Source organism: Schistocerca gregaria, chromosome 11, assembly GCF_023897955.1.
Source record: "Schistocerca gregaria isolate iqSchGreg1 chromosome 11, iqSchGreg1.2, whole genome shotgun sequence".
NCBI lineage: Eukaryota > Metazoa > Arthropoda > Insecta > Orthoptera > Acrididae > Schistocerca > Schistocerca gregaria.
This window is the reverse complement of record NC_064930.1, coordinates 114,794,600-114,814,351: the sequence shown is the minus strand read 5'-3', so window position 1 is coordinate 114,814,351 and position 19,752 is coordinate 114,794,600. Positions and strand designations below refer to the sequence as shown.

General features: G+C 44.7%; 1 protein-coding gene across 1 annotated transcript in view; it reads right to left on the bottom strand.

Moving 5' to 3' along the window:
• The window catches only part of LOC126295230 (uncharacterized), a 2,305,622-nt gene that overhangs the window by 761,428 nt on the left and 1,524,442 nt on the right, over positions 1–19,752 (bottom strand). The window contains exon 33 of the mRNA XM_049987579.1: positions 15,923–16,121. Coding sequence (XP_049843536.1) covers positions 15,923–16,121 — 199 coding nt within the window. The remainder of the gene's footprint in view (positions 1–15,922; positions 16,122–19,752) is intronic.

Below are 19,752 nucleotides of genomic sequence, written 5' to 3'. Positions count from 1 at the left end.
GGTGCAGAATGCCTTCCCAACTCAACCCCTGTACAGTGTTTTCTGTGAGTCTGGCAGAATGCGGTCGGACGTTATCGTGGAGTAGCATCGCTTCACGCAGTCTTCCATCTACATCTACATCTACGTTTATACTCCACAAGCCACCCAATGGTGTGTGGCGGAGGGCACTTTACGTGCCACTGTCATTACCTCCCTTTCCTGTTCCAGTCGCGTATGATTCGCGGGAACAACGACTGCCGGAAAGTCTCCGTGCGCGCTCGAATCTCTCTAATTTTACATTCGTGATCTCCACGGGAGGTATAAGTAGGGGGAAGCAATATATTTGATACCTCATACAGAAACGCACCCTCTCGAAACCTGGACAGCAAGCTACACCGCGATGCACAGCGCCTCTCTTGCAGAGTCTGCCACTCCAGTTTGCTAAACATCGCCGTAACGCTATCACGCTCACCAAATAACCCTGTGACGAAACGCGCTGCTCTTCTTTGGATCTTCCTGGTCGTGGTTCTCCCACTGCGTCTGCGAAGCGTCTCAGTTGTTAACAACAAATGTCAGCAGTGGTGGCTACACCCAGGGGAAACAATTCGTACTACACCACACCGTCGCTGTTCCACCACAAGCATAACACTGTTGTTTGTGGAAGCGAGCAGGTCTTTGTTTGGCGTCAACCATTCCTTTCTTTTCTTTGTATCAGCATGAAGACACCATTTCTCGCCACCAGTAACGATACAGGGCAGGAATGGTCGGTGTTACTCACGAGCTATTTGATGGCGAGCAAGCAGAGATGTATATATGGCCTCTTGCTGATTTTTGTAATTTTGTCTTAGAGCATGCACTACGCACACACCCGATGTTTTAACATTCTCCGCTGCATGCAAATGTCACACGATGGTGGAATTATCACAGTTCATCGCATTTGCCAGTCTCGACTACACTGACGTGGATCGTTGCGGATTAATCCGTTCAACCGATCTCCATCAAACCCCGGAGGTATTCCTGAACGTGGAGGGTCACTAATCTCAAAAAGATCCACCTTGTTGTTGTTGAGGTCTTCAGTCCTGAGACTGGTTTGATGCAGCTCTCCATGCTACTCTATCTTGTGCAAGCTTCTTTATCTCCCAGTACCTACTACAGCCTACATCCTTCTGAATCTGCTTAGTGTATTCATTTCTTGGTGTCCCTCTACGATTTCTACCCTCCACGCTGCCCTCCAATACTACATTTGTGATCCCTTGATGCCTCAGAACATGCCCTACCTACCGGTCCCTTCTTTTTGTCAAGTTGTCGTACAAACTCCTCTTCTCCCCAATTCTATTCAATACTTCCTCATTAGTTGTGTGATCTACCCATCTAATCTTCAGCATTCTTCTGTAGCACCACATTTCGAAAGTTTCTATTCTCTTCTCGCCTAAGCTATTTATCGTCCTTGCTTCACTTCCATACATGGCTACACTCCATACAAATACTTTCATAAACGACTTCCTGAAACTTAAATCTATACTCGATGCTAACAAATATCTCTTCTTCAGAAACGCTTTCCTTGCCATTGCCAGTCTACATTTTATAACCTCTCTATTTCGACCATCATCAATTATTTTGCTCCCCAAGTATCAAAACTCATTTACTACTTTAAGCGTCTCATTTCCTAATCTAATTCCTTCAGCATCACCCGACGTAATTCGACTACATTCCAATATCCTCGTTTTGCTCTTGTTGATGTTCATTTCATTATCCTCCTTTGAAGACACAGTTCATTCCGTTCAGCTGCTCTTCCAAGGCCTTTGCTGTCTCTGACAGAATTACAATGTCATCGGCGAACCTCAAAGATTTTATTTCTTCTCCGTGGATTTTAATTCCTTATCCGAATTTTTCTTTTGTTTCCTTTACTGCTTTCTCGATATACAGACTGAATATCTACCTTAAAACGTAAAAACCATTTCTTGCCGTCCAGCAGCACAATCCTCAAACACGCCGTAAATGTTTCTGGCTGTCAACCTTTAGTGAACTCGAATAGAAGAATATGTCGGAAATGTTCAGATTCCTCCAACTGGCACCCCATTTCTAGCGTCCACAACTTCACTCAGTATCTCCAAACGACAAAATGGTAAAATGTAAAGTCAAATAGCAACAGTGAACCAAAAATAAAAAAAGGCAATCGATAAGTAAACTCACAGCGACCGGAATGCCAACACGCAAAACAAAAACGCCACGAACTTACGCAGCAGCCTGACAGTTTTCCGTCTACACTGGCTCAAATAGCGAAAGGTTAATTAGAACCACCCTTTAGATGTCGTTACTGCTGGTTACTTTGCATCGTTGCACTGAAAAGCTAATCACTTGCTATCCAGCTGGACTCGCATTCGGGAGGACGACGGTTCAATCCCGCGTCCGGCTATCCTGATTTAGGTTTTCCGTGATTTCCCTAAATCATTCCAGGCAAATGCCGGGATGGTTCCTCTGAAAGGGCACGGCCGACTTCCTTCCCCATCCTTCCCTAATCTGATGAGACCGATGACCACGCTGTCTGGTATCCTTACCCAAACAATCAACCAACCAACTTGCTATCCAAGCACGTAGTACTTATAGGGGCTACTGCAGTTTTCTTTGTTGCGTATCATCTTGTTGGCGTTGTAGTTTTAATGGGCAGCAGTATACTTCAAAAACTTTCCTGGCAGATTAAAACTTTGTGCCGGACCGAGACTCGAACACGGGACCTTTGCCTTTCGCGGGCAAGTGTTTTTCATTCTGGAAACACCCCCCAGACTGCGGCTAAGCCATGTCTCTGTAATATCCTTTCTTTCAGGAGTGCTACTTCTGCAAGATCCGGAGGAGAGCTTCTGTTAAGTTTGGAAGGTAGGAGACGAGGTACTGGCAGAAGTAAAGCTGTGAGGACGGGGCGTCAGTCGTGCTTGGGTAGGCCAGTTGGTAGAACACTTGCCCGCGAAAGGCAAAGGTCCCGAGTTCGAGTCTCGGTCCGGCACACAGTTTTAATCTGCCAGGAAAGTTTCACATCAGTACACACTCCGCTGCAGAGTGAAAATCTCATTCTGTGAGCAGTATACTTGCAACTCGTTTTGCAGTGCGCAACAAAATCTGGTATGAAACGGGGACAAAATTAGTTGCTTATAAAAGAGGAATGGCTTGCGTCCAGGAGAGGTTGTCCATTATAATTATCCGGGCTGTTGTTGATGAATTTTGTCTCAACACCCAACGTTTCGTCTCCGACTGCGGGAGACATCTTCAAGTGGGTCTGTAGCTCGATGGAAGGTCCAACATTCCCACCGGCTCGCTACTGACTGGTGCTGAATTCCGTGTTCGCGGCGTGACGTCACGTGTTTTGAGAACGTCAGTGCAATTGGCCGCTGTCCGCTGCCGTCGATCGCCGTTGCCATCACCCAGTGGTGGACGGGTGGTAGACGTCTTCTTCAACACCGGCATCCATGTACCGTTTAATTTCACGCCCCCCTCCTTTCGGTTGAAATTATTTGGTTGTTTGGCTATTTCGATTGCCTCCCTGTAGAGGCTTTTGTAATGTCCGCTTGTGTCCGCTAGTACTTGCGTCTCCTCGAAACAAATGTGGAGGTTCCTTGGCTGGAAAGCACGCTCCGCAACAGCTGATCGTTTCGTTTCTCCTCTTCTACAATCGCCCTTGTGCTCTTCCAAACGTTTAGAAACAGGAAATAGGAAGCTCAATAAGGACCCCAGTAACAACGTTCTCAGAACGGTGTCGCGGTTAATAAAAAAGTTCTCCATTTAAGAGAGTGTACAGAAAGGTCTCTACAATTCGGTTCCGCTACCATCGAGGCTTTATGGATTGCCCAAAATTCATAAAGAAAATGTGCCACTGGTTCACCCACCTACTCGTTAGCCAAATTTTTGACTACACTGTTAAAACCACGTGTGGGCCGTTCGGGCTCTTATATAAAGAATTCGACACATTTAATCAGCAGATTGAATGGCATAGTGGTCCAGCCGCAGGTCATATTGGTCAGCTTCGATGTGATATCGCTGTTTACCATGGTTCCACTTAATGATGTATTGGAATGGCTGGATCGAATTTTTCCTGCCGATATTTCGGAACTGTTTAAGTGTTGTTTGACAACCACATACCTCAAATGGAATGAACAGTTTTATGAGCAAATGGATGCCGTGGCTATGGGAAGCCCCCTAAATCTCGTAATTGCAAACTTCTTTATGGAGAAATTCGAAGAACAAGCCTTAGGTACTGCCAGCAAAAAACCAAATATATGGTTCCGATACGTGGATGACACGTTTGTGCTGTGGAGACATGGCAGGGAGGATCTAAGCCGGTTACACGAACATCTGAATAGCATAAACTCGAGAATTCAGTTTACAATGGAGGAGGAGTTAGACGGTAAATTACATTTCCTCGATGTGCTTGTTTTTAGAAACGAAAATGGTAGTTTGGGCCACTCAGTACACCGCAAACCCACGCACACGGACCGTTATTTGCACCGGGATTCGAACCACCACCCGGAACAGAAGCGGGATGTTAGCAAGACGTTAGCGGACACAGCTAGAAATATTTGTGAACCCGAGTTGCTCGACTCTGAGATGGAACATCTCAACAATGCACTAATGAAGAACAGTTATTCGTCCGCCGAAATAAAACGTGCGTTGAGACAGCCACGCAGAAACCATAGTGACGTACAGGCTACTGCAAAATCTAAGGTATTCCTGTCGTTTGTTAAAAATGTAACGGAAAGAATAGGGAGGATCTTAACGAAGCGGAATAATACCGTAATTTACAAGCCCACCAGGAAGATACAGGAATACCTTAAGCCTGCCAAGGACGCTCGTAAACCATCGGAAAAGGCTGGAGTGTATAGGATCTCATGCAGCTGTGGAGATATTTATGTGGGTACCACTAAAAGAACTGTTCCAAAACGTTTGGAAGAGCACAAGGGCGATTGAAGAAGAGGAGAAACGAAACGATCAGCTGTTGCGGAGCATGCTTTCCAGCCAGGAAACCACCATATTCGTTTCGAGGAGACGCAAGTATTAGCGGACACAAGCGGATATTACGGAAGGCTCTACAGGGAGGCAACCGAAATCGCCAAACACGGTAATGATTTCAATCGAAAGGAGAGGGGCGTGAAATTAAACGGTACATGGATGCCGATGTTGAAGAAGATGTGTACCACCCGTACACCACTGGGTGATGGCAACGGCGATCGACGGCAGCGGACAGCGGCCAATTGCACTGACGTTCTCAAAACACGTGACGTCACGCCGCGGACACGGAATTCAGCGGCAGTCAGTAGCGAGCCGGTGGGAATGTTGGACCTTGCATCGAGCTACAGACCCCCTTGAAGATGTCTCCCGCAGTCGGAGACGAAACGTTGAGAATTGAAACATAATTCATTAACCGACCACGGCATAACAGCCCGGATAATTACGAGGGCTATCCACTAAGTACATTACGTTTCGGAATTAAAAATAAATGAAGTATTGGAAAATTTTTGTATTATATGCAGATGAAAGCCACACTTCAATACTACTTTTCTACATAGTTGCCATTTAAATTAAGGCACTTATCGTAGCGATGGACGAACTTGGAAATTCATTCGTCGTAAAATTCGGCCACCTGCGCCTTCAACCACCTGGTTAATCAGTGACCCGGTAGAAATACGATGTTTGTGGATTTCCCGGAAAGAGGCACTACAATAAACTCTCAAAGGTATTGCCAAACTCTGCACAACCTCAGAAGAGCAATACAAAACAAGCGCAGGGGAAAGTTGGGCTCAAAATGGTTCAAATGGCTCTGAGCACTATGGGACTTAACACCTTGGTCATCAGTCCCCTAGAACTTAGAACTACTTAAATGTAACTAACAACACCCAGTCATCACGAGGCAGAGAAAAAAGTTAGGCTCAAAGATCTTGCTGATTCACGACAACGCCCGGGCCCACACGGCAAATGCCACTTGTGGAGGTCTCGAATCTTTTAAGTGGGAGTTGTTTCCTTATCCGCCGTGCAGTCCCGACCTGGCACCGGGCGACTTCCACTTATTCCCAGCAGTGAAGAAGTGGTTGGCTGTGCAGCATTTTGATGACGACGCACAGCGTCGAGAAGAGGTAACCACGTGGTTGAAGGCGCAGGCGGCCGAATTTTACGACGAAGGAATTTCCGAGCTCGTCAATCGCTACGATAAGTGCCTTAATTTAAATGGAAACTATGTAGAAAAGTAGTATTGAAGTGTGACTTTCATCTGTATATAATAGAAAAATTTTCCAATACTTTATTTTTAATTCCAAAACGTAATGTACTTTGTGGCTAGCCCTCGTATAATGGACATGATATTTCCGGCCGTGACAGTCTACGTTTTAGTAGGAGAGGTTGTGTCCTGAGATAGAGCGACTTCCACTACGGGAGTTGGGTCTCCTTCTGAACGCCGCAATGCAACCGAACCCCGAAATATCAGGCGGCGGAGGGCTGGATTCCCTATTGATCCGGGGTGGTGGCATCCCGCCAGCGGTCGCTGCACCCCGTAGCACTCCCCTCCCATTCACCCCAAAATTCCGCCCCCTCCCCTAACGTCGCCCCTCCCCCTCTCCGCGGTCCCCGCACGTGGTGCAGGCCAGCCAGAAAGTGCTCCGGTAGCAACAAGGCATCCCAGCGCACAACCTCTTCCGATGAGTAACACGTGAGCTGGTGGCAAAATTCTCGTAACTCTGTTATAGGCTAAGAACACTAATGGAAAAAAAAATCGCAACACCCATGAGGAACTGTGTCACAAAAGTTGGTAGGTAATTTCTACAACAGATTATGTCTATTCCAATTTCGCGCCAGTAGCATCTACGTCTACTTCTACATCTACATGGATACTCTGCAAATCACATTTAAGTGCCTGGCAGAGGGTTCATCGAACTACCATCACAGTTCTCTGTTATTCCAGTGTCCTATAGCGCGCGGAAAAAGTGAACACCTATATATTTCCGAACGAGCTCTGATTTCCCTCATTTTATCCCGGTGATCGTTCCTCGCTACGTAGGTCGGTGTCACCAAATTCTTTCGCATTCAGAGGAGCCGGCCGGGGTGACCGAGCGGTTCTAGGCGCTACAGTCTGGAACCGCGCGACCGCTACGGTCGCAGGTTCGAATCCTGCCTCGGGCATGGATGTGTGTGATGTCCTTAGGTTACTTAGGTTTAAGTAGTTTTAAGTTCTAAGTGACTGATCACTCAGAAGTTAAGTACCATAGAGCTCAGAGCCATTTGAACCATTCGGAGGAGAAAGTCGGTGATTGCAATTTCGTGAGAAGATTCCGTCACAACAAAAAACGTCTTTCTTTTAATGATGTCCATCCCAAATCCTGTATCATTTCTGTGACACTCTCTCCCCTATTTCGCGATAATGCAAAGCATGCTGCCTTGCTTTGAACTTTTTCGATGTACTCCGTCAGTCCTATCTGGTAAGGATCCCACACCGCGCAGCAGTATTCTAAAAGAAGACGGGCAAGCGTAGTGTAGGAAGTCTCCTTAGTAGGTCTGTTACATTTTCTAAGTGTCCTGCCAATAAAAAGCAGTCTCTTGTTAGGCTTCCCCACAACATTTTCTGTGCGTTCCTTCCAATTTAAGTTGTTCGTAATTGTAATACCTAGGTATTTAGTTGAATTTACGGCTTTTACATTAGACTGATTTGTCGAGTAAACGAAGTTTAACGATTTCCTTTTAGCACTCATGTGGATGACATCACTTTTCGTTATTTAGGGTCAACTGCCACTTTTCGCACCATCCAGATATCTTTTCTAAATCGGTTTTCAGTTTGTTTTGATCTTCTGATGACTTTATTAGTCGATAAACGACAGCGTCATCTGCAAACAACCGAAGACGGCTGCTCAGATTATCTCCCAAATGGTTTGTATACAGATAAGGAACAGAAAAGGGCCTATAAACTTTAACCTGGGGAACGCCAGAAATCACTTCTGGCGCGACTGCTACGGTCGCAAGTTCGAATCCTACCTCGGGCATGGATGTGTGTGATGTCCTTACGTTAGCTAGGTTTAAGTAGTTCTAAGTTCTAGGGGACTGATGACCACAGATGTTAAGTCCCATAGTGCTCAGAGCCAAATCACTTCTGTTTTACTCGATGACTTTCCGTCAATTACAACGAACTGTGACCTCTCTGACAGGAAATCGCAAATCCAGTCACATAACTGAGACTATATTCCATAACAATAATATTATCTTGGAACTCTTCCATTATGTCCGTATTTGCATAGAAAGTAATTTCACAAATTGAGTCCGCCTTGATGCAAAACACCGTGTTATTTGTTTTTTTTTTCTTTATTATCCCAAAACTAGTTTCGGCGACAGATATCACCATTATCAGTGGTTTTTTTAAAATCTAAAACATGCAGAAAATGGCATGGTTGTACAAACACAGTGAAACATTATTACATTTTTACAAATCGCCTTTTGAAATATAGTGTTATATTAATACTTTCATACTACCTTATTTATCGTTATGTTAGAGCATGTTTTAAGCTATTATTGGCGTTGTTTGTGACACATTTTCTGTGCTCTTTTTTTCTGTTGCCGTGTTTTTACTTAGCGAACATCATGTCATCTGCAACCATGTGAGCGGCTGTTAGTAAACAAATACTCAAAGGTGAACATCGTAAGTCGGCAGTATATACTTGGGGTTGTGGTACTTTTGTGGAAACCAGTTATTTTGGTATGTATTTAGCTGTTGATTAGCTATTCATGTACTCACGTTCGTTGGATGGTGTGTGGCCGCTTTTTACACAGAGAAACAAAACTTTAACATTTTGTTTCTGATCCAGAATATTACGCCATCTTGCTGTTTGCGTGTGTCGCGAGAGGCGTATCGCATGTGGCGAGAGAGGCTATGAAAAACTGTAGCGCGAATTACGGCGACTTATGTTCGTTATGTATGTCTCTGTGTGTGATGGGCAAGTGGTTCTTTTGAGTGTGTGTGCTTTCTGTTCTGTGTCCTTGGTCAGTTCTCTCCGAGCGGTAAAGAGTTTGTTGTTGCAGCCTGTTGTGTTTTCATTTATTACATTTTTCCCTTTGACTATAGCCTTTTGTATGAGGTAATTTTCTTCTATCGGTAGTTGTCGGTATAGACTGTTGCTGTTTTTCAGAATGTGTAGATAGTTTTCGATATTAGTGGGGTTATGGTTTTTGTTCATTAGGTGTTCTGCAAAAGTTGAATGTGTGCTGTCACTCTTTAGAGCTCTCATGTGCTCTGTGTACCTCGTTCGGAAGTTTCTGCTTGTTTGTCCTATGTATTGCACCTGACAGGAGTTGCAAGTGAGTTGACAGGAGTTGCAAGTGAGTTGACAGGAGTAGCAAGTGAGTTGACAGGAGTAGCAAGTGAGTTGACAGGAGTAGCAAGTGAGTTGACAGGAGTAGCAAGTGAGTTGACAGGAGTTGCAAGTGAGTTGATGTATTCCAGCGTTGCTGAATTTGTCTGAGGTTTCTCTGACTGGTCTTGGTCTCTTCTCAACTGTATTGTTTGTTCTGAAGAATTTTTTGGCGTTGCGATTTTTTTTTCGTCAGTGTACTTAGCTCAAAGTTGATACAGACGTCGCGTGACCTCCTCATACTGAAACCAACATCTCCATCAGGCATCTACATGGAGACGACTTCTAGAATGCTGTTCAACTAATCTTTACCTTAACTGTACTATTTTCAGTGAAGGTTTCTTCATTACAGTTATGAAATCTTACGCAGCCTTTGGTTCGAACGAAAAACACGTGAAAAGATGTATTACTTGGTTCGACAGATCAAGCTGGTTTAAAAGGATGAAACAATTTGCGAACACGTTATTCATGAGTACGCCAGTGAATTCTGTGGCTGAAGCTAAGGTGTAAGCAGATACGAAAGGTCTTCTATTAGAGGGAGTTTATTTTCCACATATGGTATGAAAAATCCAGGCGTAACTTTCAACGTAAATAACTTTTCTATATTATATACGTGAAATGTATTAGAGATTGTGACTATGTACAACCATCAGCTGTATGGAATTACGATCGGAATCCGGATTTCCCGCATATCGCAAGCGGTAGCCTTATCATTTGATTATTGAACAACCCTCACGGCCAGACCGCAAACTTCCATATATCGTCCACCAAGTCTCTACAATCTGCACTCGTGCATCCATTACGCATATTCCCCTACAGGCGGGACTTTTTAATTGAAATTCGCCAGCTCGACTAGCCAGATGGTAAGGCGATGGGTCGCGATAAGCGGGAAACCCGCGTTCGAGGCCCGGTACGGCGCAGATTTTCACTGTCGTTATTCCATTCTACAGGAGATGGTAGTAATTACTCGCAACTGCGAATTCATTTGATGCGTTTCGTAACGGTGTTGTGGTCACCGAAGAAACTTTGCATCGTGATCAAAAAAACACAAGCACTGCAATATCGAACACTACTGACCATCAAAACTGCTACACCACGAAGATGACCTGCTACAAACGCGAAATTTAAGCGACAGGAATAAGATGCTGTGATATGCAAATGATTGCCTTTTCAGAGCATTCACACAAGGCTGGCGTCGGTGGCGACACCTACAACGTGCTGACACGAGGAAAGTTTCCAAGCGATTTCTCATACACAAACAGCAGTTGACCGGCGTTGCCTGGTGAAACGTTGTTCTGATGCCTCTGTAAGGGGGAGAAATGCGTACCATCACGTTTCCGACTTTGATAAAGGTAGGATTGTAGCCTATCGCGATTGCGGTTTATCGTATCGCGACATTGCTGCTTGCGTTGCTCGAGATCCAATGTCTGTTAGCAGAATATGGAATCGGTGGGTTCAGGAGGGTAATACGGAACGCCGTGCTGGATACCAACGGCCTCGTATCACTAAAAGTCGAGATGACAGGCATCTTATCCGCACGAATGTAACGGATCGTGCAGCCACGTCTCGATCCCTGAGTCAACAGATGGGGACGTTTGCATGGCAAGAACCATCCACGAATAACACTTAGACGACGTCTGCAGCAGCACGGACTATCAGCTCGGACACCGTGGCTGCGCTTACCCTTGACGCTGCATCACAGACAGGAGCGCCTGCGAGGGTGTACTTTACGACGAACCTGGGTGCACGAATAGCAAAACGTAATTTTTTCGAATGAATCCAGGTTCTGCTTACAGCATCATGATGATCGCATACGTGTTTGGCGACATCGCGGTGAACGCACATTGGAAGCGTCTATTCGTCATCGCCATACTGGCGTATCACCCGGCGTGATGGTATGGGCTGCCATTAGTTACACGTCTCGGTCACCACATTGATGGCACTTTGAACAGTGGACATTACATTTCAGATGTGTTACGACCCGTGGCTCTACCCTTCCTTCGATCCCTGCGAAACCCTACATTTCGGCAGGATAATGCACGACCGCATGTTGCAGGTCCTCTACGGGCCTTTCTGGATACAGAAAATGTTCGACTGCTGCCCTGGCCAGCACATTCTCCAGACCTGACACCAACTGAAAACGTCTGGTCAATGGTGGCCGAGCAACTGGCACCCAAATTGCGTGAAAATGTAATAACTTGTCAGTTCTAGTATAAAATATTTGTCCAATGAATACCCGTTTATCATCTACATTTCTTCTTGGTGTAGCAATTTTAATGGCCAGTAGTGTACTTCTGTATTATCGCCGTACGTGCTATACTGTAACAGAGTAACAGCTATGTTACGAAGTACAGAAAGCAGCAGAAACCACATCTGTTAACAAAGTATTGAACATTGTTTTAAATTTGTGAATAACTTATTCGAAAACTGAACTTATTTATGTATAGACACTAAAAAGTATTTTTTTCTGTTATTTGACAAGCCAAATTAAAAAAAAATAGCGTTGAAGATTTTGTAACTTTAGCGAAGCAAGTCTTGGTAAACAAGAAGAAAAACGTGTTTAATCAAGACTGAAGTTATCCAAAAACAAATATAAATCTGTTACAAACAACATAAAAGCTATGCAACTAACTCTATAGAAGTGAAACAAGATATGAGAGAATTTTGGTCGCAGGACAAGTGTAACAAGCCAAGTTTTGTATAACATGCGGGAACCTTTCTTCCTATGCAGTCGGAATGAACTCAGTGACTTAAGAAAGGAAATCGTTCCAAATTGGTACTTGCAAATATTTTCCTCGAAATATCGTGTGGTTCGCATTTTACATTAAATTAGTCGTCGTCTTGTTTCTATGACAATGAACTTAAAAACTAAAGCACGTGTTGAAAGAAGACTTTACACCTTGAAAATAGTCTTTAATCTGTACTGTTGCAGTTCGTTGAAATAATATAAATATCTTTCTTTTCCGTAGTTGCCTTAAGCCCGGAGAAACTAGATTGACAGTGAGCAATTACACGACAAAGTGTTTCCCAAAGAAACGTGTACTGAGAAGAGCAAACACACAGCTCGAAATCGACGTTGCTCTATAGCAGATGTAGATTTTGTTATTAGCTTTTTAAAAGTGCTCCAGTTCCACTTGACGAAACAGAGCAACAAATTCAACACAGAACTTTTTATTGGAAACATTGATTGACAGTAGAGAATGGAGACATTTATTTTTAAAAATAAAACTTTAAAAATCTACGTTAAAGGGCAATATGTATGTTTATTGTAACAAGATAGAAATACAAACTCATAAAGAAGCAATATACAGAAAAAAGAAAATAAAAATTTATCATAATTTGTCGCTTGAACAGATGACAAAATATTCAATCCACGCTCGCTTCCAAATCAAAGTGGGCGAAAAAAATAGTGTGTGTTCCAGGTTGAACACACTGCTGCATAAAAAGCCATTACTTCAGACACATTTTGGAAGTCGGTAGAGTAGTTTTCATGTATATGGAATATGTTACCAAATACCCTTAACCTATTTTGCCTCATTTTAAATAAACTACAATTAACACATATACTTGCCCGTAATCAAAACAGCTCGAATTACCCTTTTATATGAGAAACATTCCAAAAATTGGTTACTTTCAATATTTTACGCAAGAAAAACGTGACTGCACAAATAACAAACGAAATTTCAACACCTTATGTTTTTCTCCCACCTCTACCCAAATCACAGTACCATAATTGTGTGGTTCAGTCAAAAATAATCATATAATACAATCACTCTCAAGAACGCACATACAAGATTATGTTAGTCGACACACACTCAGAAGGCTGTACTATTCTTTCGCACTCCAAAGTTCTTGTTGCTACCACCACACTCTGTGAAGGCCATCCTGTTACTATTACTCTCTCCACTGACTACGCTGACACCATCATGTTCCCAACAGTACACTGAAAATCTCCTTCTAGTATCGTCAACTCCAAACTCTTCAAAGGAGACCAGAAACATTGTAGGCCAACAAGATACGATGGTTTAGAAAAAGGATCCTAAGACATACGAAAATCGTCTTGACTTGACCACATTTTACAAATGACACCTAAAAAGCGCTGCTTCATAGTCATATTTGCCAAAGGTCACCTTGACATGATCACACCCTATAAAAACTACCATGATACAACTGATTCCCCAAATGCTGCCCTGACATTCTTGTGTCCTAATGGACATTACAACACACTCATGCTACGGCAGCAATATTAACACGATAATCAGCTCAAACGCTACACTGATATAACTCGCAACTCGCCAAAAGACTGCCTTGACAAGACCACACTATACAGAGACCACTTGCCATAAGCACCATAATGTCCCAGTTGGCACCTTGATATACCCATGCTTTGAAGGCCACATTGGCATGATCCCCAAAGGCCAGTTGACATGACCACATTCACCACAGACCACCTTGACATCAACATACATCCCAATCACTGTCTTAACATCACCATGTTCTAACTGATACCATGATACACCCATGTTTGCAAAGACCACCTGTACATAATCTCTACCTTTAAAGGGTGCTTTGACATGGTCACGATGACAAAAGGTTACTTTCACATTGTCATGCTCTACAAAGGTTACTGTGATTTAATACCCTCACCTAAGCAGCCTTGAAACACTCATGTCCAAATGGGTACTACATTATATATAAGGGCTGTTCAAGAAGAAACGAGCCAGGGGCATAATTACAGAAACCAGTACCTGTATGTTAGAAATACTGACCCTGGCTGTTGAGACACTTGCTCCACTGTGACACAAGACAGTGAATGGCTGTCTCATAATATTCTCGGGGCTGCAATTTTAACCATTTCTGCATGTACAGCTGAACATCGTCATCTGAGGAGAATCGTTTGTCCCTCAGAGCCTTTCTAAGGGGACCAAAAATGGCGTAATCACAGGGACAACAGTGAGTGCCCTGCGTTACTCGCAAATCTTGACCACCCTTCGCCAAGTGACCAAATCAAAACGACCAGCCAATCTCACCCGTGCGGTCACTCTGCTCCACGACGGTGCAAAGCCTCACACGACCTACACAGTCGCTGCACTCCTCTAGAAATTCCAATGGGAGGTTCTCGGCCACCCTCCATACAGTCCGGACCTCTCCCCCTGTGATTACGAAATTTTTGGTTACCTTAAAAAGGCTATGAGGGGCAAACGATGCACCTCGGACGACGCCGTCGGGCTGGGGAACTGGTTAACATCGCAGCCCTGGGAATTTTAAGAGACAGCCATTCACCGTCTTGGGTCACAGTGGGACAAGTGTCTCAACAGCCAAGGTCAATACATCTGACATACAGGTACTGGTTTTTGTAATTTTGCTTCCAGGTCGTTTCTTTTTGAATCCCCCTTATATATGACGGAATAGCCACCCTGATATGATCACTACTTCCAAAGTCCACAATGACAATGACATATTCTCCAAAAACTGACGTGACACTATGATACTCTCCAAAGGTGGCCAGACTCTACGTAGCTTCCCTGACATAATGAACACCTTCCAAGTGTGATCATGTCTAGATGGTCTGTGGTGTGTTCATCCCAACTTTTTGTTGAAGATAATGCTGAGAGGAACCTCGAACCTTTAATGGGTTGCCATCAGGGCAACGAAGAACTAGAGATGCTCTTGTTTGTAGAGTGAAACTACGAATTAAGCAATAATCCGCTATCTGTGGTGTTTATCTGTACATTATAATGATATTACTAGACAGCCTTGAAGGGTTCACTCTCTACAGAAACCACCTTGACATAATGATACACCCAAAAGATATCTGAACACCTTAAAGTCCCAGCTAAAACAGTTATAAGCTATGCTCCAAGAGTCACACTGACACTATCTTCAAAGCCTAGCTGAGACGATCACATTCACCACACATCACTTTGACACAATCTTACTGCTCAATGTCTGCTGTTTGTGTCACAAATGGGACCGTAACGCACTCATGCTCCAATGGCCACCCTGACCTTGAAAGCTTCTGAAATGATCACATGTGAGCAAGGTCAGCTTGATATGATCAGGCAATCGAAAGGCTGCTTTGACAATTGTGCCTCAGCACATATCTCAAAACACCTATGCTCCTATCGCCACTGCCACATAATATCTCCAGGGGCCACTTTAGCACCAACTTATTCCCCCAAGGCGGAGACCCATCTTGAGGAAATCAGGATTCCCACCTTATCTCCCAAGCTGCCTACACTCTTCGCTCACACACAGCTACAGTACCTACAGGTCATTATCACATTATCTTACTCCAGTACTCACCTTGATATAATTACACTTCAAAGGCCCAGTCAAAGCCTTTTGAAATTGTCCTACACAATCCCGTTTTGGAGCAGTATGTAACAGACTAGACAGCACTTTTCACAGCAACACCGTGGATTATCTCTAGTGCTGACACGGTGTGACTGCTCAAAGACCTCAGGGTCTCGACATGGTGTGACAGCTCGAAGACCTCGGCCCTAGCAGCCACTGGGGCCAGGGTGCGAGTGAAGCCTGCTCTGGGGTGGAGACACTTGTTGAGTGCCTACCTTGCTCTTGTGGATGTGCTGGTGGTGGTAGTCGGAGTCGAACTCGGGCTCGCTGAAGTAGGACTGGTCCTGGTCCCAGGCCGAGGGCGGCGGGGGCGGGGCCAGGCCCACCCCCGCACCGGGCAGCACGCCCCCGTTCACGTCGGCCGCCTCGAACAGCCGCAGCACCGACCGGTCGCGGATCTCGCGCAGGTGGGACCTGAGGACGGGAGCGAGCGTTGAAACGCATCACATTCACACTGAGGCGCCAAACAAACTGGTATAGGCATGCGTATTCAAATACAGAGACATGTAAACAGGAATAATATGGCGGTGCGCCTATATGTGATGACAAGTGTCTGGCGCAGTTGTTAGATCGATTACTGCTGCTACAAAGGCAGGTTATCAAGATTTAAGTCAGTTTGAACGTGGTGTTGCAGTCGGCGCACGAGCGATGGGACACAGCATCTCCGAGGTGGCGATGAAGTGGAGATTTTCCCGTACGACCATTTCACGAGTCAATACCAGGAATCCGGTAAAACATGAAATCTCCGACATCGCTGCGGCCGCAAAAAGATTCAACAAGAATGGGACTAACTACGATTGACCGAGTGAGGTGGTGCAGTGGTTAGACACTGGACTCGCATTCGGGAGGACGACGGTTCGATCCCGCGTCCGGCCATCCTGATTTAGGTTTTCCGTTATTTTCCTAAATCGCTCCAGGCAAATGCCGGGATGGTTCCTTTGAAAGGGCACGGCCGATTTCCTTCCCCATCCTTCCCTAATCCGATGAGACCGATTACCTCGCTGTCTGGTCTCCTTCCCCAAAACAACCCAATCCAACTATGACTGAAGAGAATCGTTCAACATAATAGAAGTGCTACCCTTCCGAAGATTGCTTCAGATTTCAACGCTGGGCCATCAACAAGTGTCAGCGTGCAAACGATTCAACGAAACATCATCGATATGGGCTTTCAGAACCGAAGGCCCACCAATATCCCCATGATGACTGCGCGACACAGAGCTTTACGCCTCGCCTGGGCCAGTCAACACCGACATTGGAATGTTGAGGACTGGAACATGTTGCCTGGTCTGACGAGTCTCGCTTCAAATTGTATTGAGCGGATGGACGTGTACGGTTATGGATACAATCTCATAAATCGATGGACGCTCATGTCAGCAGGTGACTGTTCAAGCTGGTGGACGGATGGATCTGTACGGGTATGGAGAGAATCTCATCATGGACGCTGATGTCAGCAGGTGACTGTTCAAGCTGATGGATGGATGGACATGTACGGGTATGGAGACAATCTCATTAATCGATGGACACTGCATGTCAGCAGGGAACTGTTCAAGATGGTGAACCGATGGACCTGTACGGGTATGGAGACAATCTCATGAATCGATGGACGCTGATGTCAGCAGGTGACTGTTCAATCTGATGAACAGATGGACATGCACGGGTATGGAGACAATCTCATGAATCGATGGACACTGCATGTCAGCAGGGGACTGTTCAAGATGGTGGACAGATGGACCTGTACGGGTATGGAGACATTCTCATGATGGACGCCGATGTCAGCAGGTGACTGTTCAAGCTGATGGATGGATGGACATGTACGGGTATGGAGCCAATCTCATGAATCGATGGACACTGCATGTCAGCAGGGAACTGTTTAAGAAGTGGACAGATGGAGACAATCTCAAGAATCGATGGACGCTGCATGTTAGCATGGGACTGTTCATGCTGGTGGAGGCTCTATAATGATGTGGGGCATGTGGAGTTGGAGTGCTATGGGACGGAACCCTGATACGTGTAGATACGACTCTGACAGGTGACACGTATGTAAGCGTCCTGTCTGATCACCTGCATCCATTCGTGTCCATTGTGCATTCAGACGGACTTGGGCAATTCCAGCAGGACAATGTGTCACCCCACACGTCTAGAATTGCTACATTCGTCTAAGTTTAAACACTTTCACTGACCAGCAAACTCCCCAGACTTAAACATTATTGAGCATATCTGGGATGCCCTGCAACGTGCTGTTCAGAAGAGATATCCGTCCACCGTATTCTTCCGGATTTATGGACATTCGTTCTGGATTCATGGTGTCAATTTCCTACATAACTACTTCAGACATTAGTACAGTCCACGTCGTGTTGTGGCACTTCTGCGTGCTCGCTGGGGCCCTACACGATATTAGTCAGCTGTACCAGTTTGCTTCGCACTTCAGTGTACGAAAGAATCCCGGCAAACAGCACTGGAACTACAACATGTTCGAACTGGAAACACAATATTGGGGTGCAGATAGAGGGCTGGGGCAGACCACAGTGGAAAGGTTTGAACTGAGGATATGTTGAAATGCACACATTTACAACACAGTTCAGGTACATTACAAACATAACTGTAAATACCGTATTTAACATGGAGAGCCACAGTCAGAAGGGGGGGGGGGGGGGGGGGTGGAGGGTTGGGGGGCAGTGGACGACCAAGTGTGGCCTGGCTCCTACCTGGATTGCTGAACAAAGACTTATTCGTTGCACAATTGTCATGTGTGAGGGTATTCGGAAAGTAGCTTAGGTTTCCCTGCTAGAATCTCCTTCCTTCTGTCGAAGCACGTACTGGATGGTTGCACCTAAGGTTCTGATCATTCGCAGTGCATTTTGCCTCTGCTTTGTGCGATGTGAATATTTAAAATGTGAGCTGCAGTAGAAAATTCCGCGAACTGTGACGTGGCTGACGTTTGCCAGAAAAGCTGAAAGCAACTGAAATTTATCGGGAACTTTGTATACACGACTGACAAAGGTCGTGGCATAGTGATATACAGATGGCTGTAGTACCGCGTTCACACGGTATAAAAGGGCAGTGCATTGGCGGAGCTATCATTTTGACTCAGGCGATAAATGTTAAAACCTTCCCCACGACATTATAGCAGCAGATAGGAAATAACAGACTCTGAACGCGGAATGGTAGTGGGAGCTAGACGCATGGGACTTTACATTTCGGAAATCGTTAGAGAATTCAATATTGCGAGATCCACAGTGTCAAGAATGTGCCGAGAATACCAAATTTCAGGCATTACCTCTCACTACGGACAACGCAGTGGCCGATGGTCTTCACTTAACGACCGAGAGCCGCAGTGTCTGCGTACAGTTGTGAGTGCTAAAGTGCGCGTCATTTACGACGGAGGCCGAGTTCAGGTTCGTTCTGAGCATCTGATGTCACAAAACACAGTCAGCCAATGAACAGAGAACGACGTTGCCAGAGGTCGACTGCAGAGCAGAGCACGGACGAGTGTCTTCAGTTTTAGACACGTTCCGTCATAAATACAGTAACTGAACGAAAGCAAAGTCTTGATAGGAGACACTCTTTTATAGAAAGTTTGGAAAAAGCATTCTTTATACCAATTCCTTCATATTCTATTAATTAATTAAACCAAACAAGCAATAAGCCTCCTAATTCAGGCGATAGCAAGGAAAGGTGTTTGTATCATTATCATGAACTTTTCCGCAATAAAGAACTGTGGGAATTGTTTATTTCCTATTGTAGTTCGACGAAATGTGACTAATTCATAGTCATACCAAGAATGTTTGTCTGTATTTTCCTCCAGGAGCTCTCTCTCAAATGACAAGGTGTGTTAGTGTAATAGTTAAGGTGTTTAGTTGCTAAGCAAAAGGTTTTGAGTTCAAAACTTGTTAGGTGCACAGTATTTTGTTTATTTAAAAACAATATTGAAGTGTCTTACTTCGTGAATTTTATTTGTTTGAATGTAATTTTTTGAAATTTCGTGTGCTTTGTCCCTTCATTATAATAATAATAATATTCTAGTTTTTCTAATTTTGTCCTCCAA